We start from the raw sequence: 27,191 nt of genomic DNA on the forward strand, positions 1-27,191 counted from the left end.
TCCTTTTCACCCGTAGAGCTAGCCAGTGTAGCACTGCCGAGCCTATAAGGATGCTGCAGGTTTTTCTTCCCAAGGTGGAGAACCTTACCTTTTTCAGTGTTAAACACCACCAGGTTCTCATCTGCCCATTTCCTGAGCCTGTCAAGTTCAGCCTGGATAACCCTCCTTTCCTCAGGTGTGGACGCTTTACCCAAAGTTTGGTATCATTGGCGAACTTATCCAGTCCGCTTCTGACTCCAATGTCCATGTCATTAATGAAGATGTTGAACAATAGAGGTCCAAGGACAGCACCTTGAGGGACCCCACTGGTCACAGTGCACCATGATGATTGACTTCCGTCAACCACCACCCTCTGGGTCCTACTATGGAGTCATTTCCCCAGCCGGCGGATCGCCTTAGGGGATACCACTAGTCACTGAGTACCATGTTGACTTGGTCCCATCAGTTCCCCAGCCACCAGGCTGTGGAGTAGTCGAGACTTCAGTTGCCCGATTTTTCCATGAGGACATCATGGGACACCAGGACAAAGATTTTTTTAAAGGCCAAATATATGACATCAACCTCTCCCTTTTGTCCAGGTGATATGTCACCTGGTCATAGAAGGAAATGATATTGGTTATTTCCGATGAGGTGTGAAACTAAGGCACCAAGTAATTATAGTTATTAAAAATCCTCCAGTCCTTTTAAGAAGAATGGCAAAGTTATTAATTCTAGGTCAGGTATAAACATTAAACTTTTACTGGTATAAATGATCAGAAACTGGTTTATACGCATAATAGAATAGATGTTCAGCACACAAAACCAGTCTATACCTGTAACAGAACAGAAGTTCAGCATATATTGACTAGTTTAAAAATGGCAGAATCCATTCTAAGATTTGCTCCCTCACCAGAAGGTGAATGTGTGTTCTTTTTGTTATCAAGCTAAGCTACGCCACTTACAGGAAAATGCATAACTTAGTTCGATTCTGCCTCATAGTTTTTGTTGTTTCATAGATTTTAGGGGCTGAAAGGAACTTTACAGATCATCGGGTCCATCTCCCCCCTGCACTTGGGCAGGAAAGACTGCTGGGGTCAGATGACCCCAGCAAGATGGGCATCAAGACATTTTTTGAAGATCGCCAGGGTGGGTGACTCTACCACCTCTGTGGGAAACCTGTTCTAAACCCTCAGAGGAATCCTTGGAGGTTTCTAAGATCTGGTTAGACAAAGCTTTAGGTGCAATGATCTAGTTGGGAATGGCCCTGCTTTGAGCAGGGAGTTGTACTAGATGAACTCCTGAGGTTCCTTCTAACCCTAATTATCTATAATTCTATGATTAAAAATCTGATTTTTTGTTAGAACAGTACAGACAAACTTTTGAAGCTTGTCACCTGCCCAAAAGACAAATTCTGGTATTGCCAGTTAATACTGTGTTAGTCTAAATCAATGGCTCTCAATGTTTTTAGACTCAAGGCACCCCTCATAAAAGTCAGCTCTTAGTTTTCACTTGCTTTTTGGTTACAGAAAAATAGAGCAATTCTGTTATGAAGAATTCAGCCCACAATAGCTTAGAATGTTCTTAACACTATGGATTCCTATTTGAAATTTCTGGGTTGATCTTGTGACTCATGTTTGCATATTTGACAGTGCTATTATTGTGTGGCATGCCATGGCACTCTTGAAAAGATCTCAAGGCACTCCAGGGTGTCACATCATCCTAACTGAGAATCACTGGTCTAAAAGCTGCATTAATGATTTCATTAAACACCTTCAGGAAATGTTAACAAGTATATATTGGACTGAAACTTGCAAAGCCCAAGGCACAAACAAACTGCCAAGCCAAACGTCATTTAAAGAACATACTAGGCTTTCTGGTTTTGAAGAATATCTTTCCAATGTGGATATAGATATGGATTTGGATGGATATAGATGTAGATATGGCATTACAAAAAGAACGTGCGAAAAGAAAACCTAAATCTCAATGCAGGTTACCTTTGAAATAGGCAGTTGACAAAAATCAGAAGCCAACCTTTACAGGCTTTCAGCTAATGTAATCAACAAACATCACTAGATACAGCAGCAGATTCTCAAACAGATGGTAGTGGGACAACTGTTTGCTTGCTATGAACAGAAGTGAGATCTTATCCACCCTGCTAGTCCCTTTACACCAAGTAAAAAGAATAAGAGCATAATAAAGGGGCTCTAAAGCTAGGTCTATGCTGCTTCCTTGGTACTCCTGAGGATGTGAAGTATGGCCTTCCCTACCTGCTTTCTCTCTAAACACAGACATAATGTAGTGAAACCATGCTGGGACACTCCTCATCACTGCTGAGCTGTTTCCAGTCTTCATCTGGCAGTAGGGGAATGCAAGTCTCTTTAAATATTAATTTGCTTCTGTCTCCTACTTTTATGTGACAGACAAAGGATAATCCCTTCTCTAGAACAAAAGGCTGAACCCTCTTTTGGTACCATACCAATGTACATGATTGGATACTAACAAATACTTGCCAACACAGAAAAAATGATTTTCAGTCTTTTTATCAGGTGATTCTGTTTGGCATGGTAGTCATCCAACACATAAAAAAGAAAAAAAATGCACTGCTTTTGCCTGAAAACTAGTTTCTTTTCCAAAGATTAAATTATTTATATTACTTGTTAATTAAACAGGTTTTCTGAAAGTCTGATGGGGAAAACCAGGACAGAACTCAGACATACTTATTTGAATGTCTGTACCTAACCCTTGTGTGCTAACCAATTCCTACTTTGAGTGTTTACATACCATTGACTTAAATGCCTTTTCTAAAAACAATTATACTGTGCTGCTGTTCTGTGATGTTGAACTGTTGCTGTATTTCACGCTATATGTGACTTTGCTTCATCAGCAGCTAAAACTTTTTCTAAAAACAGTCCATGCACATACTTTTTATATTTGTGAAGTTATTTGGGAACTTATAGATGAAAGTCACATAAATTTTAAGATGGTAGTGTAGATAATTTAAACTGACATTAAGGTATTCAGTAGATTGTGAGGTTGTAACATATGGATAAATGGTGCTGTCACACAGGGGTTTGCATTATACAAGGTTTGTGTACTAAAACTCTTTGGGTCTATATTTAGCAGACATGTAAGCGACAGGTGTTTGCTATACAGTATATACATTATGAATTTAGCAGTAGTCAGCTGGTTAAGAGAAATTAATTCCACAAGATTTTATGCCTCTAAAATGCCTCCACAATCTTGCAAAACAAAAGAATCAGGACAATTCTGGTTTTGGTAAAAATTATTCAGCCTGGGTGCATCTACACATGCAATTGATGTGCACGAATAAACTCCAGAGCTTATTGCTCTAGAGTTTTTTGCTCCTGGGCATGCTGCTTTAGCATGTGCCTGGGAGCTAAAAAACTGTGGAGTATATTGCTCTGGAGTTTATTCTTGCGCAGCACATTGAGCGGGGTCAGAGCAGCCCTGGCTGACATGAGCCCAGGGCCGTTCCGACTGGGCTCAGTATGTTGCAGAGGGGTTGCCTGGGGCACGAGGTTGCTTCAATGTGGGGCTAGCCAACAGGCAGCCCCCACACTGAAGCACCCTTGTTACCTGGCCAGTCAGGCAGCATCTACATGTGTGCTGCTGCATGCAAGAAAACTCCACAGCAGGCTAGTACTTGTTTTTACAAGTTCTGTGGAGTTTATAAGTTTCATGCACCCTAATAGAGGCACACATATAGATGCAGAGACATCTGCATCAGTAAACATCTCATGTAGATGTGCCCCTTGTCAAACATTACAACCCTTCACTGGGGGTTGGGGTGGTGTAGGCACTAAGGCACAGTTGACAGCCCAAAGGTTGCAAGTTTGAGGCAGTAGCAGAAGTGCTTAGTGTGGCCATGTCAGATTTCAACAAGAAGGTACATGAGAAGGAAGGACTGTTCACCAGAACTTCTAGTTCACCTGAGTAAAATGGGTTTCCAACTGTTAGGATAGTTTTAAAATAAAGAAATAATTATGCAGTTTTATCTAAAGTCTCAATACAGTTATGTGGCAAACTGAAAAGATAAAGCAACAAAACAGTAGTCAGTTTCCTCCCAAGACTTATGTGTATTGTCACCTGCCAATTAAATAAGGATGAGCCTTTCCTTACTCTTCTACCACCCTTGATTTGTAGGTTTCAATGTATAAAATCACAATTTGTGTAGTCTTTCACCCCAACCCATGCATATGCAAACATTCAGTTCTCTCCCCCGACCATAAAGTTGTGAGCACATTTTTTTAGTCTCCTTTCATTTTGTACTGACAAGAACTTCTGAACAAGTATTGTCTGTAGATTACATTCCTCTTGGTAGATAACTTCTGCAATGAACCAAATCCCAGACCCTCTGAAAAACTCTGGACACTTGTACAGTGATTCTATGTAAGACTGTTTATGGAGGTGTGACCTCTTACACACACACTGCCAGTTGCTGCTCCTAATGGTCCTTCAAGTTGTCATCTTATTGCTGATTCAGAGTTGGAACTGACTTCACTCCCTTCTTCAGACTCTCAACACAGAGTACCCAAAAGAAAGAAATCATTGGTGTCAGGAAGATTTGGAAGGTCTGAGAGGCTGATTACAGTACCTCTGACTCAGTTCTACAATTATTTTCAATGGAATCAAGAAATCTAGAGAAGTAAAAGAGGAGACACTGCTCCTGTTCCCTAGTGTCTGAGTCGCCTCTAAGAAATCTAAAGTTAAGGGCACCAAAGTTCTCTTGTACCCAAGTGCAAAGTTCCAGGTGTGTGGGTACTGATAAACAGGTTCCCAGGTCTACAAATTAAGGTGTAGTGTGAGGAAAGGATCAGTGCTGAATGTGATGAAGGGACTAGTGGTGAACATTAGTTTCTCTTCCCTGGCATTTGGATATTGTTTCTTCCTACTGTGCCATTCCTGACTCCAAGCCTAATTCTGGAATTAGTCAAATGGAATGATGTAATAGATTTTTCCTAAATTTAGGTGTAGGGGAGTGTTTTCTCTGTTATTACGTGTTGGGTACATCTACACGTGCAGTTAGTGCACATGAATAAACTCCAGAGCTTATTGCTCTGCAATTTTTTGCTCCTGGCTGCACCATTTGAACATTCGCCCAGAAGCAATTAACTCTGGACCAATCAGCTCTGGATTTTATTCATGTGCAGCACATAGAGTCCAGTCAGAGCAGCCTCGGCTGGCAGGGGACCCCGGGAGTCCACCTGCCAACCTGGGGCTGCTCCAATCAGGTTCATTGTGCTGCAGAGGGGCTGGCTGGGGCACAAGGTGCTTCAGTATGGGCCTAGCTGGTAAGCAGCCCCCTCACTGAAGCACCCTCATACCCCAGCCAGATGAGTTAGTATATACATATGTGATACTCTGCATGAAAAAACTCTGCGGCAGGATAGTACTTGCAAATACTGCGGAGTTTATTAGTTTCCTGCACCTTAATAGTAGTGCACATGTAGATGCTGACACATTTACTGTGGAGCTAATTAATTTTGCAGTTAATGTCTCATGTAGTTATGTCCTCTAAGGATTCCATTTCTTAAGCTACTTACAAGCAAGGTTTTGTTTCTTGTAGCTCGGAAGAATTGGTGTTTCAATGAATGACCCCCTACTGATATCAGAAAAAGGGAGGTGTCTTACCCTGATCCCAACTTCATCCACTTAAGGTGCAGACAGAAGTGCAGCTCCCAGCTGTAACTCAGAACCTGTTCAGCAAAGCATTCTGAGTTGCACCATTACCCAGGAGCAAACAGAAGTTCACTGTCGGTTCCAGGGGGAGGGGAATCTAGCTGTGGGCTGGGAGTCTCCAGCCAGGTTCCCAAAGCAACTGCCATGGCTCTCTACCAGTGTTTACTGTTTTCAGAAAGGGAAGGGGGAAAGGTAGTGAAGGGAGCTTATTCTTGGGGCTCCCCAGCTGGTGCTGAAGACTGGGGTAAGTGAATTGGAGCCCCCCCCCCCCCTCAGATTTTCACCTGATTGTTCATTTTTTAAGTTGTCTGCAGCTGTGTACTTGTTTGGTCACAGCTATAAACTGCTTTCTGTGTTCAGATTGTGCAAAAATTGTCACTTCTGTTTGCACCCATAATGATAACTAATTTTCATCTGAATCAGATTTCTAAATTACCAGTACCTTTTTTCTACCATTCATTATTCTGGGGTATTACATGTTTTGAATCCTAAGAGGATTTTTAATTACTATTGTAAGAGAACAAAATTATTCCTTGAGTCTCTCAAAGTGTAAATTGTTTACACTTGCAGGGTTGGGAGAGGGATAAATTCCCACACTTGTTGAGAAATGTATCATTGAGTCCTATAGGTAGTTAGCCTGAGAGAGCTCCTAGGGCTGACTGTTCTATGGTGAGATGTATAGAGCTGTTACCCAATAGTTTATCCTTCTGCATAGCTTTAATCTCTTGACCTCAGATTCTAATACTGTATTTGAAAGAGCTGACATTGTTCAATTAGTCTTCTCTTATCCCTTCTTTGAAAAGGGATTTTGTTCTCTGAAATATAGAATTCTAATCTGACAATACTCAAAGAAAGAAGAGAAAGTATTCACCTGCAGTTATTGTTCTATGAGTGCAAAGAATTACAAGTAAAGCCAGTTGTGCTTTTTTGATGCACACAAAAAATTCCTTGGGAATTGCAATTTCAAAACTAACATTTTTTGTGAAAACTTTTCAATTTCAAATAAAATTTTGTCTGGAGTTTTGTTGGGCCCAGGATAGGAGTGAGGAAGGTGGGGAAAGAGATCCACCTCAAACACACTAATATTCCATGTCAAGACTCTCCAGCTTCTAAGCAGCCAGGGGCTGCATTACCAATGGGCCTCATCAGTATGAGCCACAGGTGCCTTTCTGCTGTCCTGCTAGTGCAGCTGTGGGCATCCCAGCCTCTTCCTTGTCTCCCCAGCCACAGGTTCCCCTGTCATGGGGGAACTCCAGCTGTGGGCTCCTTGCACCAAGGCCATGGCAAGATACAGAAGCTGTAGGAGGGAGGGTGAGAGCCTGGGAGCTGCAGATTAGTCCCTTGTGGATCATATGTGGCCCACAGACCAGCAGCTGGACAGCCCTGTTGTTCCAGGTTTCAGAAGAGTGCACTAACCACAGGTACTCACTTCTGTTTTTTCATGAAAGAGAAAGTAAAATCTCAAATTTATCATGAAACAGAATTTTTTACTTTTGCCCAACTCTAATTATCAGATGTACTTTCCTCACTCTCTTCTTCTTTATAGTCTACTCTGTATTCTCAGGAAGTGGAAAGAACTGAGGGTGAAATTAGCAGCAGTGGCTGTGTGTAGATGAAACCAGGGGCATGTATTGCACAACACTTTAAAGCAGTCTAATTGCTTTTGTACAGCTTTAATGGTGTCAGTGTTTGCACACCTTGGTGGCATTTTGTGCATTAATTACAGCCGCTGTAGCAAATTCAGCAGCGCAATGCACCTTGTATGACTTGGGGCGCAGCAAACTAAATCTTCTCTGAGGAGTTTTAGTTTGCTACCATTACAGCTGTGGAGTGAAGCACCGAGCTCCATGCAGCTCAGGGGCTCTGCAGAAAACCTGGCAGCAGCCCAGGAAGCCACCTTTGTTTCTCACCAAAATATCTGCCATGTGACAATGCGATTAGGATGGGCCCAGCAGAGGAGACACACCTTTACCTTATCTCTTTAGGTAACGTGAGCTGGCTACATTCCAGAGGGAGGGAGGAAACCTCCTCCCTCTGCCTACGTGACTGGTATCGGCTATCTGGGTGAGGGGCATCTACCTAGGGGGCTAGAGTCTGCCCGGCAACTAATGATGTATTTCAAATTGGTTGGCTGACAGCCAACTGGAGCTGGCCTCCACTGGACCAGGTGAATGGGGTCACAGGGGCTATATAAGTTAAGACTGCCCAGGAGGAAGGGGTAGCAGCCATGCAGGGGACTCAGAGGAGCTTTACCATCTGAAACTGGCTCTCTCCCCCAAAACTCACGAACTAGAAATGGCCTGCCTCCAGAGGGAAACTTTGCGTGCCTTTGGAAGATGCTTGTGAGTAAGCTACTTGAGATCTGATTAGATATCTAGCTGGCAGTAACTCAGATGCGTGATCAAAAGGCTACCTCAGCCAGACTGTTTGCTCTTTAGGATTTCTAGGATATTGCTCAATCTTGTACCCTATTTTCACCCTACCCCTGTAATCAATAAAGTTCTCCTTTGTGACCGGTGTGGGAGACTTATTGAGGGGTGGGTCTAAATTATGCCCAAGACACCCTTTAGGTCTGCGAACTAAGGGAGACTTTCCTTTTTGCCCCCGACTTGGGGAAGTGCCCCAAGTGCCTGTACTGGGTCGAGTACCCGTAGGACTTTAGGCCTGTGTTTCCCCGAGGACACAGGGCCGAGAGAGAGTCCCTTCCCGGGTGGTGGCAGCTACATTACCCCCAGGCTAGCGAGTGTGCTCCAGGAAGGGGGTCAGCTGGACGTAAGGTGCCACTAGGGAGGCATTCAGAGCCTGGAAGGAGGTCGGGCGCAGGGAGGTGGGTGGCTCAACCCAGGAGCGCCCCCTACTGGCCCACCACAGGCTTCACCCAAGGGGGGGGGGAAAAAAACGGCAAGCCTGATCTTTTTTTTTTTTTCTCCCCAGAGTCTGCCTGACTGCCAGAGCTGTGGGGGGGGCCTGGTGTTTCCCTTCGTGGCTGCAGTGCCCCACAGATCTGCCCAAGCCAGGTGCCTGCAGGCAGGTGTCACCTGGTGGGGGGGCCACTGCTGCCACGGAGGGAAGCACCAGCCCTCCCCACAGCCCAGGGACCGCTCCACCCGCCAGCAGCTTGCCTTCCCCGCCTCTGGAGAGGCAGATATGTCAGGTGTGTGTGTGACATGGGGACTTAATTGGCCCTAAATTGAAATGGTGTTTTTAAAAACCCACTGCTTCAATTTAGGGCCCCCATTTTTCTACACATGCCCAGTGTCTCTAAATGTAACCTCACCTGGAGCATTCTGGAAGTCAAGAAAAAAGTCACAGATTTCCCAAGGATTCTGAGCCTTGAGCTAATGTTCAGGCACAATCCACTGACCAGCTACAAGTGGATCACTTTTGAAGACAGACCCACCATTGGTAGATGCATATATATAGTCCAGCTCACCTTTTTACACACACCTTGCTTTGAAAATTGGGCTCCAATGGCCACATCCACACAAGTGCAGACATTTGTTTCCCCAGGGACAAGAAGCAGTGACACCTTGTGCTGCTGCTGCTGCTTGTCCTCAGGGAGCAGCTGTGCCATTCCTTAAAAAAGTGGGGCAGCGCACATGGAGGCAGCGCCCTCACATGTGTGGCAGGTTACCCCAGGTGGAGTAGGGGAGGCTAAGGCCAGCAACTGTGCTGGCCTTCCCAGTCCTGGGAACCTCCCAGGGCTGCAGCTACATTGCTCCTGCAGCTGGGAGCCTGGCTGGCAGCCAGTGTGGCTCTGGCATGCCAGGCTCCAGTTTTGGGTGGTGCACACTGCCTCCATGGGTGCTGCCCTGCTTCTTTAAGGCATGCCCCACTTTTTAAGGCTATTCCAGGGTCAACCCCCCCCGCAAGGTAGCAGTGCAGGTAACGCCTGCATGTGCAGCGTGGGGACGCTGCAGATAGCTCTGCAGCGCCGCATATCACACATCTGCGCTCATCTGGCCACAACCAGTGGCTCCTTTCATTCATCCATTCAGTAAATGGGTAGGGTAGAATATATATTTCACAAGCAGATTTTAGTGTTAAAAAGAAAAAGTTTTATGGTCACCTCTAGGAAAAACTGAATAAGAAAGCTGGATGGCAAAGAAACTGTTTGTGTTTACTTATAAAGTGCTCCATGCATCTTGAAGTCAACAAGTGGCATAGCTGGTATTCTTTGCATGAAGAATTATTGGTTGACCAGACTGACAGGACATCTCTGCAGGGCAGAGAAGTTCTTAAAAATATATTATTCCTGAAAACAAAGAAGGTCTTGCTGAAATGTTTTCTGCTGGAAATAGGGCTTGAGGTTTGATATGACTTAGTAAGTAAACCTGAAACTCTGGGCAAAATTTCAGTGCTATTGAGATACAAACAGGTTGCAAACACTGAACTAAGCAAGCATGTGTAAAGTATGGGCTGGATTCATACTACAGTGAATAGTTTTGGCTGATAAACAGTCCAGTCTTCAAAAAGATCATTGCTTAAGAAATATTTCATTGTTCACATCAAAATGTATTTGAAATGTAGAGAGTTACAGTTTTAACTAGGTGAGCAACCCTATTGCACGATTGGACAATACATTTCAAACCCTTTAGCTAACGTATCTCATTTTTCTTTGATATTGACAGATAAGAGAACGAGAAGTTAGCTAGCTTGTATTGATTCAGACCTTTAAATAAGTTTCTTGTAGATGAAAATAAATAATTAGTATCTGAAGTATTTGGAAAAGAAGTTAAGGCTTGTTTAAATTGGAGACATGAAAGAGAAAGTTTATTATTTTTCATCTAGTACCTTCATTTCCAAAGGATAAATTTAGATGAGGAATTCTATTTCAATCTCAGTGAACATATCTTGGATGAAGAACACTTTTTCTCTCTCTTTGCCATTTCTCTTCTGACCTGAACCTGAACTTTCTCCTCACCATCAAAGAAGCTGTCGAGAGATAAATGCATTTCTTTCAGTGAAAGAAAACATCATCCCTATACAGGTTTCTAAGCCTTAAATCTGAGGCTGGGGGACATGGTAGCAGAGTGGTTAAGGTGATTTGCAATGGGTCTAGAAGCTGGGGAAGCTGTGAATGGTTACCTTGTCATCAAGCTAGGGAACCAAAGGATACAAAGTTAGCCACATCACCCTTTTGTGCCATTGGCTTCAGGTACTTGGGATGGACCTTGGAGTTTGAGCCGAGAGGAAAAAAACCTGTTTTTTCCATAGTTGGAAACTAGCACTGATGCTAAAAATGCTGGTACACTCAGAATGGAAGCTACTACTGGTGCCATTGGGGCAAGTAGCCTTAATCATGCCAGTGCAGCAGGGATGGATAATTAACTGCCAAGGACATAGCAGTCTTTTAATAATAAAAAGGGAGGTCTTTTCTTGCTCAGAATACTGGGTTAGAGAAAATCCACCAGAATCTCTTAAGAACGAGGGATTAGAAGAATTGTTAGGCAAAATCTCAACACTGCTATGCTTCTGTGTTAGAAACAGAAGTGGCTTAAAGTCAGATATTTAGCACCTTTGGGTGCTTATATATGTGCAGCAAAGCTGCTCCAATGCACTGTAATTACAGCGCATTGGAGCAGACTTGATTAATCTGGGAGCATAGTAATTACCACGCTCCAGTAGACTCCAGCATCACATGTATCAGTATTCCTGGGCTGAAAAATGGCATCGGGATGCTTTAACTAAAGCTTGTTTGTCAGGCTTCAGTTAAAGCACCCCCATCACCATTTTTCAGTGCAGGGATGCTGACACATGTGACACTCCAGGCGCTTTAATTAGAGCAGCTCTTGGAGCCACTCTAAGTAAAGTGCCCCTCCCTACTCCCGGAGTATGTGTATAAATGCACTTTTTGACCAGATTGCCTCTCAGAACATTTCATAGATTTCATAGACATTAGGGCTGGAAAGGAGATCATCGGAAGATCATCGAGTCCAGCCCCCTGCCCAAAGGGCAGGAAGTCAGCTGGGGTCATAGGATCCCAGCAAGCATCAATTTGCTCTTGAAGGTGTTCAATGCAGGTGCTTGAACCACCTCCGCTGGCAGGCTGTTCCAGACCTTGGGGGCTCGGACAGTAAAGTAATTCTTCCTTATGTCCAGCCTGAAACGGTCTTGTAATAGTTTATGACTGTTTGACCTCGTCATCCCTTGGGGTGCTCTGGCGAACAAACGTTCCCCCAGAAACTGGTGGTCACCCTGATAAACTTATAGGTGGCCATCAGATCACCCCTGAGCCTGCGCTTTTCCAGGCTAAAGAGCCCCATGGCTCTCAGCCTGTCATCATAAGGTCTGTTTTTCTGACCTCTGATCATGCGCGTGGTTCTTCTCTGGACTTTCTCTGGGTCAAGAAAATTCTGAGCAGTTTCCCCTGTATTTGAGACTCAAAGTTATCACCCTGCTATACCACCAGCCACAACACTGGCACTCAGAGAATAAATAGTAACAATATACTGGTATTATAGGTATGTTATTTATATGTGCCTCTAACCAAGAACTCACAGAAAGTTGAAAAAATACTTCAGGCAAGCAGGGCAGTGGGGGTGATCAGGTACATGTGTGCTGTATCAACCAGTTGAGTATTTTATCCAGGTCTGGCCTGTAACAATCCGATCCTGCCAAGGCAGTGAGTGACTCCTGAAAAGTAGCAAGTTAGAACTTGAGAATGAATGGCATTATTCAGCACCCTAGAGGAGGGATGCCCAACCTCCGGCTTGCAAGCCAAATATGGCCTGTGGAGCCATAGTATTCAGACTGCGGACTCCTCATAGGTCCAGAAATTTGGTAGCCAGGAAGCAGTGGCAAGAAATCATAGAATTATAGAAAATTAGGTTTGGAAGGGACCTCAGGAGGCCATCTAATCCAACTGCCTGCTCAAAGCAGGACTATCTCCAACTATACTATCCCAGCCAAGGCTTTGTCTAGCTGGGTCTTAAAAACCCCCAAGGACCGAGATTCCACCACCTCTCGTGGGTAACCTGTTCCAGTGTTTTACCTCCCTCCTAGTGAGAAAGTTTTGCTAACATCTAACCTAAACTTCCCTTGCTGCAACTTGAGGCCATTGCTCCTTGTTCCGTCATCTGCCACCACTGAGAACAGTCCAGTTCCATCTTCTTTGTAACCCCGCTTCAGGTAGTGGAAGGCTGCTATTAAATCCCCTCTCAATCTTCTCTTCTGCAGACTAAATAAGCCCTGTTCCCTCAGCGTCTCCTCAGAAGTCATGTGCCCCAGCCCCCTAAACATTTTTGTTGCCATCCAGTGGACTCTCTCCAATTTGTTCACTCTATTCAATTAATTACTTCCCTTGATCTTCTGGCGACACTCCTACCAATGCAGCCCAGTATACCGTTAGCCTTCTTGGCAACAAGGGCACACTGTTGGTTCATATTCAGCTTAATGTCATGGTTAATATTGCATGCCTCCACCACCGCCAAATTCCTAAGCTCCACACAGCTGGAATAGGGCCAGACCACATCTCCTTCCTTCCCTATACCCCCAGATTGGGGCTGGGCCCTTTTCCCTCATTCCACATGGCTAGGTCAGGGCTGAGGCACTCCCTGAACCTGTCACATGGCTGGACTGGGTCCTATCTCGCCACCCTGTGTGCTGATTTAGGCCCAACAGCCAGATCCAGCCCATGGCGGTTCTGAGCACCATCCACCTTGCCCAAGGGGGAAAATGGTTGGGCACCACTGCCGTAAAGGATTGGGCACAAAATCAGCTGCTTTAAGAATGAACAGATTAGCTGGGCGTTACACGTTCCTTGGCCCCGTGCTGGTGTTCTCTGAAAAAGCAGCATTTAAGACTCCACGTAGCATCCTAATTAGAACAGATTGACTTGTTCTGAAGAAAAGACATTTTGTGGGGATTTAAAAGGCCCAAAATGAAGGCTCTAACTTGGATGAGCAGTATTCTTGGATGCTGTAACTTGTTTTTCTTTTCTCTCTGTTTTTGGTTTGTGTATCTGCATTCAGGTTTAACTTAGTCAACCTTCACTTTGGCAAACTGAAAGGAAACAACAACACCCCAAAACAGAAGAATGAAGGACTAACTCTTCCTCCCCACCTACATAGTATACCTTCTACCTCAAACTCATAGTAAAAATCTTCAAGTGTTATAATCCTTTCCTTTAACCCTTTTTCCACTCAGGAAAGGGTAATCCTGTTCCTATGAAATTATAGAGCTGTGAATTGGTCATATAGGGTGCTTGTACACATGATGCCATTAACATGTACACATGACGAAAATGTCACTGTGTGTGGCTTAATGGTATCACAGCATACACATACAAGATTTTGGGGGTTTAAAATGACTTTGCATCAGTGCAAACTAAACTACATCAGGATGTAGTTTAGTTTGTAACTTTGCAAATTGCAATGATGAAGCTATTGGATTGATCCCCAGCCACAGGAGAGGTGGGCAGGTGTCACAGAACCAAAGGATTGGGATCCTCACTGCTTCTCCCTTCAGCAGCCACACTTGGCCTGCTAGCAACCTGCCTGGGCAGCTCTGGGGGTGCTGCCATGGTGGAGGGAAGGACTGGGCCAGCTTGCCCTCCCCAGCTGTGGGAGAGGTGGGCAGACTCCACTGAAAAAAAGGATCAGGGCCCTCACTACTTCTGCCTTCAGCAAGCCCCTGATCTCTTTTTTTTGGCAGAGCCTGCCTACAGGTGGGGGGTGAGTTGCCAATGGGCTGAGCAACTCCTGAGCTGGGGGAGGGCTCCAGTCCTTCCCCCTGCAGCAGCAGCAGCTCCCCCAGGGATGCCTGGGTGGGCTGCTAGTAGGCCGGGTGCTGCTCCAGCACAGAGGCAGTTGGATTGGGTTGAGTGCTGCCTCTGAGCTGGGGCAGCACCTGGCCCACTACCAGCCTGTCCAGGTGGCCCTGGGGGGTACCTCCGCTATGGAAGGAAGGACCAGGGCCCTCCAATAGCTCGGGGGCGGCTCAGCTTGCCAGCAGCTTGCTCCCCTTCTGTGGGCAGGCTCTGGCTCTGACAAAAGAAAAGAAAAGAGCATCGGGCTCCTTGTTGTAACGTGATTGGAAACATTCTAACACTTTAGTCCTCAGTGTTTTATTCTATGTCTCGCCCTTTCAATTTAGGGCCACAGAATAAAACCTTGGGGATTAAACCCCCATCCTGTGTACAAGATCCCTAGTTTTTCCCTCTGTTTTGAGGCAGAATCAGTATAACTAGGTGCTATCTTGACAGATTTGTCTAAAAACCACCAGAAATGAGGACGACAGTCTCCATAGGTGGTCTATTCCAGTACTTAATTTACCAAGTATGTAACCAAATCACCCTTGCCCAAAATTGGACAAAGTACCCAACTGAGGCTGAGTAGAGCAGAACGATTGCCTTTTTTTTGCAACATCACATACTAGTTTGTTGCTGAATAGAATTCTTAGGTCCCAACAGCCAGACTAGCCAGTTATTTCCTGTTTTTTGTTTAAACAATTGGTTTTGTCTTCCTAAGCATATTTTTTTTATATTCAGACACTTGTATTTATCCTCATCTTATTGATTTAAGATAATTTCTCAAATTTATCAAGATGATTTTGAATTCTTATTGTGGCCTGCAGAGTGCTTGCAACTTCTCTCAGCTTGGTGTTCTCTGCATATTTAACTGCATCATGCACTTCTGAGATTGCAGCCTGCCACACTAGTTATTTCACTGTGTAACAGCTAAATTCCAAACTCCTTAATGGTTAATTGCATATTAAACATTATTTGCAGTGATTATTATTGTTTATTATTTGTGTTACAGTAGCACCCTACTAAGATTGACGGTCAGTTGAGGTAGATTTTGGGCATAATGAAAGAGCTCCTAGCAGACAAATTTAGCAGGCTAAATAGAAACGAGCAATGAGTGAGAAGATAGCACATTGATAGAAGGCTTATTCTTAATAACAACAATATAAGGAACCTGGATGATGCCAGGGAAGACTAAGAGAATTGGCTGTGAGATATAAGTTTTTTCCCCCTTTTGGATGCCAATTCTAATTTAGCTCAGAGACCTATCAATCAAATGTTTTCCTCAAAAAAAGCAGTTTGATTCTCTGCCCATCAGTGTTTTTCTGGTGCTAGTCCAGTTCCCAGTTGGGAAATTTTGCAATTGGATTTTATCTTGGCACTCCATGGCATAGAAATCAAGTACTGAATGGATGTGGAAGCTAAACTTGTGGTGTTGTAGGTTTTCATAGAAGTGGGACAACATCTGGAGGTGGAGCATGTCCAATGGGGGGTAGTGCTCTGTCACAGTGGGTAAGCCTCTAATGCTTAGTTAGAGTTTAGGTACATTGGTGGGAGAATGCAATGGCATATGTGTTGCTACTGCCTGTGATGTAACTATTCTTGCGACAGGTCTAAATTCCCCAGGCCTAGCAATCCAGTATTTTCACAGTACTATTGTACAGTACATTTTTCCATTATTTCTGAAACCAAATATGAACTGTTAAGTACTGGAAATATTTTAATTGGACTTTCAACTACAACTTCAGCATTTATTTTAAATTAACATGATCATTGAACTGTGATAAAATATTCTCATAACCACAGATAATTTTCTTTATATAGGATGTTCTGCCACTTAATTTTTCAGGGCCCTTTCTCAGGATGATCAGGATGATGCCCATTTAAAAATAGAGGATATAATTCAGATGGTAAGTGCATCTTTATATCCAGTCCCTTATAAAGTTGTGCATTTTATGTGAAGCATTAAAATGAAACTTCCATGTAGCCTCGCTGCCATATTTGTAACAAGTTGCTTTTCCTTTATTTATCCATTTGAGATCAGTAACGTAAATGTGGATGTTTAAAACTGTAGTGAAAACACATGTTTAAAATGCATGGTAACGGTAAGCTTTCCAGAGCTTCTGGACTTCAGTTTGAATTAGGTGGTTGCCAATATTAAAAAAAACAGAGAAGATGTTCATGTATATAAAACAAGGTGCGAATCAGTAGGATCTTTGCCTCAACACAACAACATTGTTACTCAGAACATGTATAATATTCCTTGAGAGGGCCTATTCTTAGACAAGCTGAGTATCTGCCCACATTGTGCTCCTGTGCAGCCTGTTAAGCATACTGATGTAAACCAGCCTAATGTGGTATTTGAGGTAGGTATTGCAAAGTAGTTTTGTGGAAAGTTATGAAGAATGCAGGCTTCTACCTGCATTATACCTTTAATGCATCTTTATGCCCTTGGTATAATACTTCAGACCTTTCCCATTAGATTCCATACCAATAAGTCAGTATCAAACCCCATGTTGTTGTTGATGTTGTTGTTGTTGTTTGACCTTCTACTCCTTTTTTTTTTCTATAACATAACAGTTATATTATATTGTTCTATTTAACATGCATGTGAAGTTAATTACCATCCTATGCTTTGCAGTTAGAATGTCCAAAACCAGAGTGCTTTGAGACTTTGTCAGCCATGGAGCTTGCAGAGCAAATAACTCTCTTAGATCACATAGTATTCAGAAGCATACCTTATGAGTAAGTATCCTCCAAAGAGTGATTTGTAAGAACATCTGACTTCGTAAGAACATTTTAGGCGCTATGATGATCCATGCTATTGATATCCCTCCAAAATATTTTGCGCACACAACTGAATAATATCTCCAACCTCTGTTGTTGTTTCTCTCATATTCCATTTATATTATGAAAGTCTGAGTTCAAGAATGTTAAAATTAGTAATATCTCTATTGCTGTTGCTATGTATGTACTATATATTCACTGTGCCATATTTTTTAATAGAATTATGCATTCCTGCTTAGTCTTTCATTGAGGCTTTAATCGCAGGTTAATATTTCAGCATTAGCTTCCAGTTGAGAGTCTTTGGTGTATTAAGAGCAAACCTACAATCTACGGTTTGAGTTACTACAGGCTAGGTATAATGGGAGTGTGCTCAGTATCTGGAAAGGTGAATGCTGTCTCAACCCCTTTTATACAGCAGGCTGATCTTGCCAGCTGTTGTGGCGACATTAATAGCAGTTTCAAACAGGCTTAGAATGCTAAGTGTCTGGAGCAAAGGGGAAAAGAGAAAACTGAAAGAAACATAAATGTTCTTTACAGTATTTCTGGCTTTTCACTGTTCCAGCAGTGGCATAATGGAATGCTAGAATGAGATATTGCTGAAATCCATTTGGTATGCAGTTGCCATGGTTTTTTATACTTCATGTATTGGTAACTGTTTTGTTTTTCTTCTTTTTTAACCTAAATTTCTAGAGAGTTTCTTGGGCAGGGCTGGATGAAATTGGATAAAAATGAAAGAACACCATATATTATGAAAACCAGCCAACATTTTAATGATGTAAGTAACTATAAAAATAGAGAATGACTTTGAGGAACTCTTGACACCATGTATAAACTGTGGAATATAAATGTCTGCTTCTGCAGCATGATATAATTTCTGATTTAGTAGTGACTAAATATTATAGCCTCTTTGTGATTAACCTTACAAATCATCAAAGCATGTAAAGATTCTCATTTTCATGAATTGCCAGCCAGCAGTTTAATGGTAATTTAATGGATTGGAACCTTTTGAACTGTACTGAAATCTTCTACAGCTCTACTGATGAAATTAAGTTCTTTCTTTAGAGGATGACAATATAACAACAACAATTCTGTTAAACATCCTCCATTTTAATGAATACTGATGAACTCTCTACTTATATTCTTGGTCTTTACACATTTCCTTGCACAATGCTGAGAGCAATCACCAGTAGCAGCCTTACTGCTGCAGACATTACTCACTGGTCCTCTGGGTGCTTTCGTTACCTTTCCTTTAGTTCACCATTTCTCTTCCTCCTCTCTAACAGCAATTTTTAGTGTATAGTTTTAACCTCTGCTAATCAAAAGCCATAAGATGGCCTAGCTTATTGTTAATAGTGTCATTTGCAAATGTTTTTATTTAAATGTCTTTGATTTCTGGCTTTTTATTTGGTTAGATGAGTAACCTTGTTGCCTCACAAATCATGAACTATGCTGATGTTGGCTCCCGTGCTAACTCAATTGAGAAGTGGGTAGCAGTGGCAGATATTTGTCGATGCATACACAACTATAATGGTGTTCTAGAAATCACATCAGCCTTTAACAGAAGTGCAATCTATAGGCTGAAGAAAACCTGGGCTAAAGTTTCTAAGCAGGTAAGCAAGGCATCACAAAACATTATAGCCTTTCAGGTGGTGATACAGGCAAAACATGGCAAGATATCAGTGTTCTAATTGGATAATCTTGAAAAGGAAGGAACAGTATGGTTGTCTGCTAAGGAGTTCAGCTGGTTTTGTTATCTTATTTCTACCACTTGTATATTTTGTTCATTTGCCATTCCTGTATCATTAATGAAATATTTTAGGCAGTAACTGACTTCATTGAAAGTTTGGAAAAAATGTCAGAGGTCCTCTCAAGCCCAGACGTCCACAGGCATTTTGGAGGAAACTTGCTAGAGTGACAAAGCTTTTTGAGTATTCACACCTTTGCATTTTCTCCCACGTATTTTCCATTCTTTTTCTAGGAAGCAGAACTGGGTGGTCATCCCCAATTAAACTATGCTTCAATCATGCAAAGATTGATGCACATGCTTCAAGCTTTGCAGCAATCCTGAAATCAGCTAACACAGTTAAGGTTAAACAGGTTCACAGTCTTTCTGCAATCTGGGCTTCAGTTTGTCCCTCTGTTGTGTTGCATCTCTTTTTTCCACTTCTTGATTTCTTGTAGATTTACTTACCCACATTCTGCCCAATAGCTTGATATTACTGAGAGCTGCCTGAGGGGTGCTGAATATCCTCCATTCCCACTGATTTCAACTAAAGCAGAAGATGTTTTACAGGATATTTTATAGGCTGAGTTTGAAATATCTATGTGTACAGTGCAACTCTGAAGTTGTATTGTTGAATGTTAGTCTCATGAGGCTTGTTTTTTCTGAATCCATCTGTGTATGTTGTTTATTTCTCAAATACTTAAAAGTATTTTTTTCTAAATGAGCTGAGTCCCATTTTCTAAAACAAAGTAGAAATTTAGGAAATTATGTCCCAATGACTTTAATGAACCTGGGCTGTAAAGTACCAGATCCCAACTGGTAAGCTAGGTATTTAAATGGGATAAAAAGTGAACTAGAATATCCCTACTCAAGCTGGTATAAAACTCATTCAAAGTCAAGTCAAATTTCCACCCAAGTCAAGTGGCTAGTACAGTTAAGGCACACCAGTTTCTAGAATCAGTAGTACGTGAGGGAATGGAAACTAGCATCATGTCCATCTGCCTTTGAATGTGCACCTGTGCAGATATAGATGGATTGAGTGAGAGCAGCCATCAGCATGAATCTAGAGCAGGGTTCGTTCCTACATTTCTGGAGCCATAGTAAATATGCCTTAAACCAGTGTTTCTCAACTCGTGGATTGCGACCCAAAAGCAGGTTGCAAGCATAAATGAAAAGATCACGAATAAACCCTAAAAATGGATTCCTTTAAAGGAGAAAAATGTGGGAAACTGTGTGCAGAGTTCCAGCATGCAACGGGCTGCTTGGGAGGTCCCCGTACCGCACACCTCCCCCCAACCCCACACGCTGGAGGGCTGGAGACGGGGCAGGGACCAGTGGGTTGGGAGTGAGGGGTATCAGCAGGGCCAGAGGGCTGTTTTCTACTTAAACTATCTACTGGGTTAGGACTGGCCATCAGTGTTTACAAATAGGTTATGGTACAAAAAAGGTTGAGAACCACTGCCGTAAACTACTTCGCCACTATGTCCAGTGAAGAAGTCATTAGTTGCCTAAGTATTCAGGTGGTGCCTATATTTTAGACTGCAAAGATCCCCTGGTGCCTAAATCTTGGTTTCCATTCATGCATGCTCAGTACCATAATCTGAACAACTAGGCCCTTTGCTCCATCCTAAATGCTTTTCCAATCCTTGTACAAAGGAAAGCAGAGTGTAGAGATTGCCTAAGTCCCCAAGGAGCCCAGTCTGCTAGCTGTGTTCAAAGCATACTTGATGCATGCTGGCAGCACTAAGTTAAGTACAAAGTGTGACAGCCATACCCTTTCAGTTAACAACACAGCAAAAGATTAGTGCCCATGTTTTATCTAATAGGCTAGTGGTTGTAGGCCTATCTCTGTGTGAGGAGATTAAAACTACATCTTTCACCTCCCGGGGACTGCCCTAGCCATCTGGCTATGGAATAGTCTGGGTAGGGTGGGCACCTTAAGCACTTAACAAACAAGAATGCAAGAGCCAGAAAACAAGCAAGAAAGCTGCCTGACATTTTAGTCCAGTGATTAAGGCATTCAGTTGCAGGGAGTGTGGGGGTGGAGAAAGGAGTTCTGGGGTCCAGCAGACAGTCCATGCTCTCAAGACTGTGTTTCTTTTCTTTATATAATAATCCTCTAATGTTAAAAGCTTAAAACGTTCTTAGGAGTTACTTTTGAAAATGGGATTGATGTGTCTAAGTGGTTTTGAACATTTTTTTTTCTCCCAATATCATGTATTTTTGTTATTTTGTTGGGGTTTTTTAATCAGGAATGACACTTATTTTTTGTTCTTTTTTTAGACAAAAGCTCTTATGGATAAACTTCAGAAGACTGTCTCATCTGAGGGAAGATTTAAAAATCTTAGAGAAACACTGAAAAAGTATGTTTTCTAACAATCAATTAGTAGTCAGATAGGAATATTGGAATACATTTATTGAAGATACAAGTTGGTTCTGAGTTAGTTTTCATGATGCAAATAATATTGGATCATATTTTTACCTAATAACCTTTACCAAGTTGGGTTTATTTTGTTTGGCACTATTCTTCTGCTGAACATACTGTAATCCAGTACCCTTGATATGTTAATATTATATTATTACCTCTGGAGAATAATCAGAGCAAATTAAAGCATTATTTTGTATAAAATGCTTCCTGTTGATGGTTTTCCTAAAACTGATAAACTTTTTCAATAAGTGTAAGACCAGCTTTTATAAATAAAACTTCTTAATTAATTCCTATAGTGCTTTTTGGCAGGCATAGTCCCCAAGTTCAATGTAACTGCCTCCACATTACTGTCAACCCAGATTTGCTTCTCCAAGTTTAAAGTGCACACAATTGTGGGGTCATAGCTGGACAATGGTTCTCCCAGGGTACTTGATAACAATTGTGTTGAGTCATCCTGGGAGGTCATTCCAGAGTTAAATTGCTGTATGTCTAATATATGTTTAAACTACAAACCACTTCCTGTGCATGTTCGGGAAAGGACTGCTGTCATAGGACCAAATACTTTAAAGAGAAAAATACTTTTTTGACTTGTGACTTCTGGGTAGCTGTCTCCTCAGTTAAAAACCTAAAAATATTTATTTTGAGTTAATTTTCTTAACCATAAAACACAACCTTTTTCCTACCAAAGTAGGCAGAAAGTTGTGTGAAATTAGGATTAGGAACGGTTCTTCAGTTACACCTGTTCCTCTGCAGCAAACACCTTCAGTGGGGCAAGAGCATATTGAATAAATGCAGTAGGCGCATCTACATGAGACACTTAACTGTGCATGAGTATAGTTTACTTCAAAGTAAGAAAGTGCATCTACATATGCACATACTTACTACACAGTACACCTCCCTAATCTCGAGTAAATTTGCTACCTGTAAATGCAAGTAGTAAATTTACTCAAGATTAGTAATGGCGCAGTAGCACTTGTGTAGATGTCTGACCAGGAACAAAATCTGCTTCTGGTCAGTCATCCACCAAGGGGCAGGAGACAGCTCCCTGACCCTGGGAGCTTCCTGCTGCTGGGCAGGCTCTGCCACAGGCGCCTAGGCAGGAACTCAGCACAGAGCTGCGGAGGAACATGCTAGGGAGTTTGTTCCCTGCTCAGATCTTCACTCACGGAGCTGGGGGGCAGGGAACAAGCCTCCCAGCCTGTTCCCCCACCAGCTCTGTGCTCACAGAGCAACAGGGCCATCCCTGGGTGGGGGGCAAATCGGGGTGACTGTCCTGGGCCTCACACTTTGGGGGACCCCACACACAGTGCCATACAGGCCCTGCTGCAGCTGTGTGTCACTGGCTATGCAGTGGGGCTGCTCTCAACCCTCCCCCACCTTCCCCCAGCTCCATGCTGTGGCCACTTTGCCCCTCCACCCCCCGCCTCCTGCTCCATGCTCTGGTTGCTCGCTACCCCCTGGCCCCACACAGGCTGATATGCCCTGGGCCCCACATACCCCTAGGGACAGCTCTGCAGAGCTGGGTGGGGAACAAGTACCCCAGCCTCTTCCTCCCCAGCTCCACACTCACATTGCTGGGTGGGGAACAAGCTCCCCAGTCTTTTCTTCCCCAGCTCTGCACTCACAGAGCTGTGTGGGGAACAAACACCCCAGCCTGTCCTCCCCCCAGCTCCGTGCTTGCGGAGCTGAGTGGGGAACAAGCTGCCCAGCCTCCACCTGGTGTGCAGGGTGGGGGCTGAGAACTGTCCTGGTCAGGGACGGGTCCCAGCCCCATACCCCAATTGGGTGATTGAGGCACTGGGCTTGGAAAGAGCTGCAGGGGTGGAGGAGGCCCCAGCCCCCTACCCCAATCCATTGGTGGGGCAGCTATCAGCTAGTTCACTGCTAGCTGCTCCACTGGCGGATCAGGGTAGGGGGCTGGGACCTGCCTCTCCCTAGCAGCTCTTTCTGAGTCCCCTGCCCCTGATCAGGGAGCCAGGGCCAGGAGCAACTTGCTACCAGGCCAGAAGGACATTGACCCTACCCCAGAAGCAGAGTCCCCTGAGGCCAGGAGACTCCTGGCTTTGTGCTCCCTGCCAGCTCCTGAGCTAGCACCCAGGGGGAGCCTAGAGCTCCCCCTGGTGGCAGCAGGGGCCCATTTCAGGGCTGCAGGAAACTTGGTGCAAAGAGCAGTAAATCTTGACCCTAATCCTCACATGTGTAGATGCCTGCCTGAAAGCGGTTACTTCAGAGTAGCTTGCACCAAAATAAATTTAGGCCGGATCAAATGCATATGTAGATGCACCCAGTATGTACAATTGTGTGCTGATATTAAAATGCTTATAATACTTCAGAAGAACACAGACCACTGCCCAGAAACATATATAGTTTTGTGCAGGCCTTATTTCTGTGATTATCTGTTGTTTGAGATTGAAACAAGAATATATTTTGATTTCCAATAATAGCCTTTATTGAATGGTATCCTTCTTTTTCTAATATTTTGACATAAGATATTTGATACAGTCTGTGAAATGTGCCACTAGTAGAAGTGGGTATGACAGACAAAATAACAATAGTTGTACTTCCTTCCCCTGACCTGTGAATTTGGTTCATTTTGTAAAAATGTGTTAAGTAATAATAAACACAAAAATTAGAAAGATGTGTATTATATAAAAATAATGTCTTGCAAATTAACTCAGAGTAGTAAATTTGATTTATTTTCTTCTCCTGCAGCTGTAATCCCCCTGCAGTTCCTTACCTTGGAATGTACTTGACAGACCTAGCATTTATTGAAGAAGGAACACCAAACTTCACCGAGGAGGGTCTGGTCAATTTTTCCAAAATGAGAATGGTAATTTTTATTTCATTATATGTTTTCATTACAGGCATTTAATTACAGGAGTTATTCACTGATTTACTTGCAACATTTGAATTGTACCTGTTAGAGTACATCATGTATTTTCATAAGATAGAGGATTGAAATCAATCATTTGCATTTGAATCCAGAAACAGTCTTTTATCACCACCTACTGGCAAGCTAAGGAGTACTGCATTGCAAATATAGTCTTTGGTTTGTGGAAAATTGCCAGAAGAAAAAGCAGCTAGTATAGGTTTGTTTAGGTGTGGTAAATGTTTTTTTAAAACGTAGCTGCCTTTGAAATTCAGCTGGGAGCATTATTCATACCACATACCTGAAGTTGTATTTAGGTCTGCTCTCAAAGAAAGCAAAAAAGGATGTAAAAGTTTATTATCTTTTAAATAGAGATAGAGAGGCCAGTCCTGGGAAATCTGGACACCAGCTGCCATCCTTTCCATAATTTATTACACTGTTTATGATGATAGGTTGCAGAGTCACCAAAAGAAAGAGGTTACTAATATAAAAAAGAAGGAAGAAGGTGATCCAGTTGAAACTGGATCTGAATGATTGATTTGGGAGGAGAAGCGCTTTAAAGCTGAAGAATAAAATCTTGGTTATGATAAATTGCGTATTTTTAGACTTAGTTAATCCTAGGTGTAGTCTTACTGAAGTTAGTATGCTAAAGACAAACAAAGCCTATAAACACATGGTCTTATATATATTTATATATTCATTTGATAGATATCACATATTATCAGGGAGATACGCCAGTTCCAGCAGACCTCTTACCGTATAGAGCATCAACAGAAGGTAATATTGATCATAGGTACTATAATACACTGATGGGATGGAGGTTGTTGAAATGAACATATTTTATTCTTCCACAGCAAAAGGAGATAGACAATGGAATTGGTGCTAGCACTTTGGGTTGTGACTGGGGGATTCTTTATTTCTGCAGTTTTGCACATGAGAGTAAATCTTGCCTTCACCTCTGCAGCAGTGTAGTCTGCATAGTGGTGGAACCAAAATACATCTGCTTGATAAAGGGCCAGGATTTGGAGGTGCCATTCAAGCTATGTTCCCCCTGTGTAGCATGGAGCTCAGCTCCACAGAGAATGCCAACACACGGGGAGTAGGTGATAGAGTAGAACATAACCCTCTGATGCTGCTATGTGTATCCTGCCATTTTGTTCCCTGCCCTTTATGGAAGTAGCGTCTTACATCAGTGGGGGATACTGGCTTGAAGGGAGGATTTATTTTCTATGCATCTTCTTAGTGCCCAGACCAGCAATATGCTGAGGAGATAACCAGGCTGAGGATTGGCCCTTCCTGAAAGGGTCTTGGCTGGGACTTTTGCGAGCAGCTGAGGTACTTTGAATCATGTACAATCAACTATTCTGGCTCACCAAGAAAACAACATGCAGAAGTTTAAAATATTAATCTGAAGTGAACTGAAGCTGCTAACTGTTGTGCAGAAAAAACAGAGAAACTCAGCTGAAAAATATATAGAATCATAGAATCCAAGGGTTGGAATGGGTCTCGAGGGTCATCCATCCAGCCCTCTGCCTGAGTGCAAGAATGCTATTTATAAATCATCCCTCACTAGTAGATATCCAGCCTTCTCTTTAAAACCTCCAACAAAAGAGATTCTAGAAGTTCCCTGGGCAATCTATGCCATTGCCTAATAGCAAGGAAGTTTTTCCTGAGGTTTATCTAAATATACTTTGCTGCAATTTGGAGTTATTGCTTCGTGTCCTGCTTTCTGCCACAAGAGAAACAGTTCCTCCTTTTTGTTATGGCAGCCTTTCCAATATTTTAAAAATGATAGCATGTGCCCCTTTAATCCAAATTAAACATACCTAATTCCCTCAACCTTTCTTCTTATGGCTTGCCTTCCCACCCCTTTATTGTTTTTGTTGACTTCCTCTAGGTTCTTTTGTGCTTCTCCACATCCCTTTTATAACAGGTATAGCCCAGAACTGCATGTGATACCCTGGGTGAGGCTTAACCAGAGCCAAATAGGGTGGTACTGTGATTTCTCATGTCTTACTCTAGATGCTGCTTAATTATGCCCATGCAGTCTTTTCAGCTGTGCTTCCTTTATTGCAGGTCACTCACTATTTACTTGACAAGAGCCTCATCATAGATGAAGATACTTTGTATGAACTATCCCTAAAGATTGAACCTAGACTCCCTGCCTGAGGAGCCAACTTTGTCCCTAAGTCTGGAGAAAGATTTAGTGAATGAACAAAATTATGCATGCCAAAGCCTACAACAAGGGGGAAGATTGAGAAGAATGAAAGCTCTCTTTTCCAATAAGGGAGATTGAGCCTCACAGAAATTCCCTTTCAAGCAAGGAAAATCAGCTGTTTGAGGTGAAAGAATGCTTCAAACATGGGTTAAGTGATAATGCTTTGCAAAGGGGACTGTGCATTTAACAGAAAACAGAAGGTTTTTGTGTGAACAGGTACTTTTAATGTGACAAAAAGGGGACAATTCTAAATATAGGTACCTTAGTCCATTAGATTAAGATAAATGGGCAAGACAAATGGCATTGATTTGGTATAGGTTGCTCATCAAATATATATCTACTGAGGCATTTGCAGGATTAATCCAGTCTCGTTAGTTTATGTTCATTGCAAATAATAGGAGCTTAAGAATCATTAACTAACCTTCAATGGAAGCAGTATAACATCTAAAAACATGAGCTCTACAGCATACGCTTGTTTAAAAAATGTTATTTAGTTTTCCTTCATAGAGTATTATGTTTTTAAAATGTCTTATCTGCCTTTTATAAGGCAGAGGATTTTACATATTACAAATTAGCTTCACTTTGTAAATATTTTTTCACTACATGATGAGGACATTTACTGAATGGAAAGTAATGTTTTCAGGTAATTGTTTGGGTAATTGCTGGCCATGGGCACCTGAACAAGACAATGTGAGTGTGGGAGTTGTTCTTGGGTCAGCAGTGTCCAGGTTCGGGGGGGGG

General features: G+C 42.7%; 1 protein-coding gene across 2 annotated transcripts in view; it reads left to right on the top strand.

Annotated features, from left to right (window-relative positions):
• Window positions 1-27,185, top strand: part of RASGRF2 (Ras protein specific guanine nucleotide releasing factor 2) — a 237,864-nt gene extending 210,679 nt beyond the window's left edge. For both annotated transcript variants that reach the window (XM_019532310.1, XM_019532311.1), the window contains exons 20-27: window positions 16,275-16,335; window positions 17,067-17,170; window positions 17,903-17,987; window positions 18,625-18,822; window positions 21,219-21,298; window positions 24,076-24,193; window positions 24,941-25,009; window positions 26,309-27,185. In XM_019532310.1, coding sequence (XP_019387855.1) covers window positions 16,275-16,335; window positions 17,067-17,170; window positions 17,903-17,987; window positions 18,625-18,822; window positions 21,219-21,298; window positions 24,076-24,193; window positions 24,941-25,009; window positions 26,309-26,401 — 808 coding nt within the window. In that variant the 3' untranslated portion in view covers window positions 26,402-27,185. The remainder of the gene's footprint in view (window positions 1-16,274; window positions 16,336-17,066; window positions 17,171-17,902; window positions 17,988-18,624; window positions 18,823-21,218; window positions 21,299-24,075; window positions 24,194-24,940; window positions 25,010-26,308) is intronic.
• The last annotated feature ends 6 nt before the right edge of the window (window positions 27,186-27,191 follow it).

This window comes from Crocodylus porosus, unplaced genomic scaffold (assembly GCF_001723895.1).
Source record: "Crocodylus porosus isolate Cpor-Errol unplaced genomic scaffold, CroPor_comp1, whole genome shotgun sequence".
NCBI classification, from domain to species: domain Eukaryota; kingdom Metazoa; phylum Chordata; order Crocodylia; family Crocodylidae; genus Crocodylus; species Crocodylus porosus.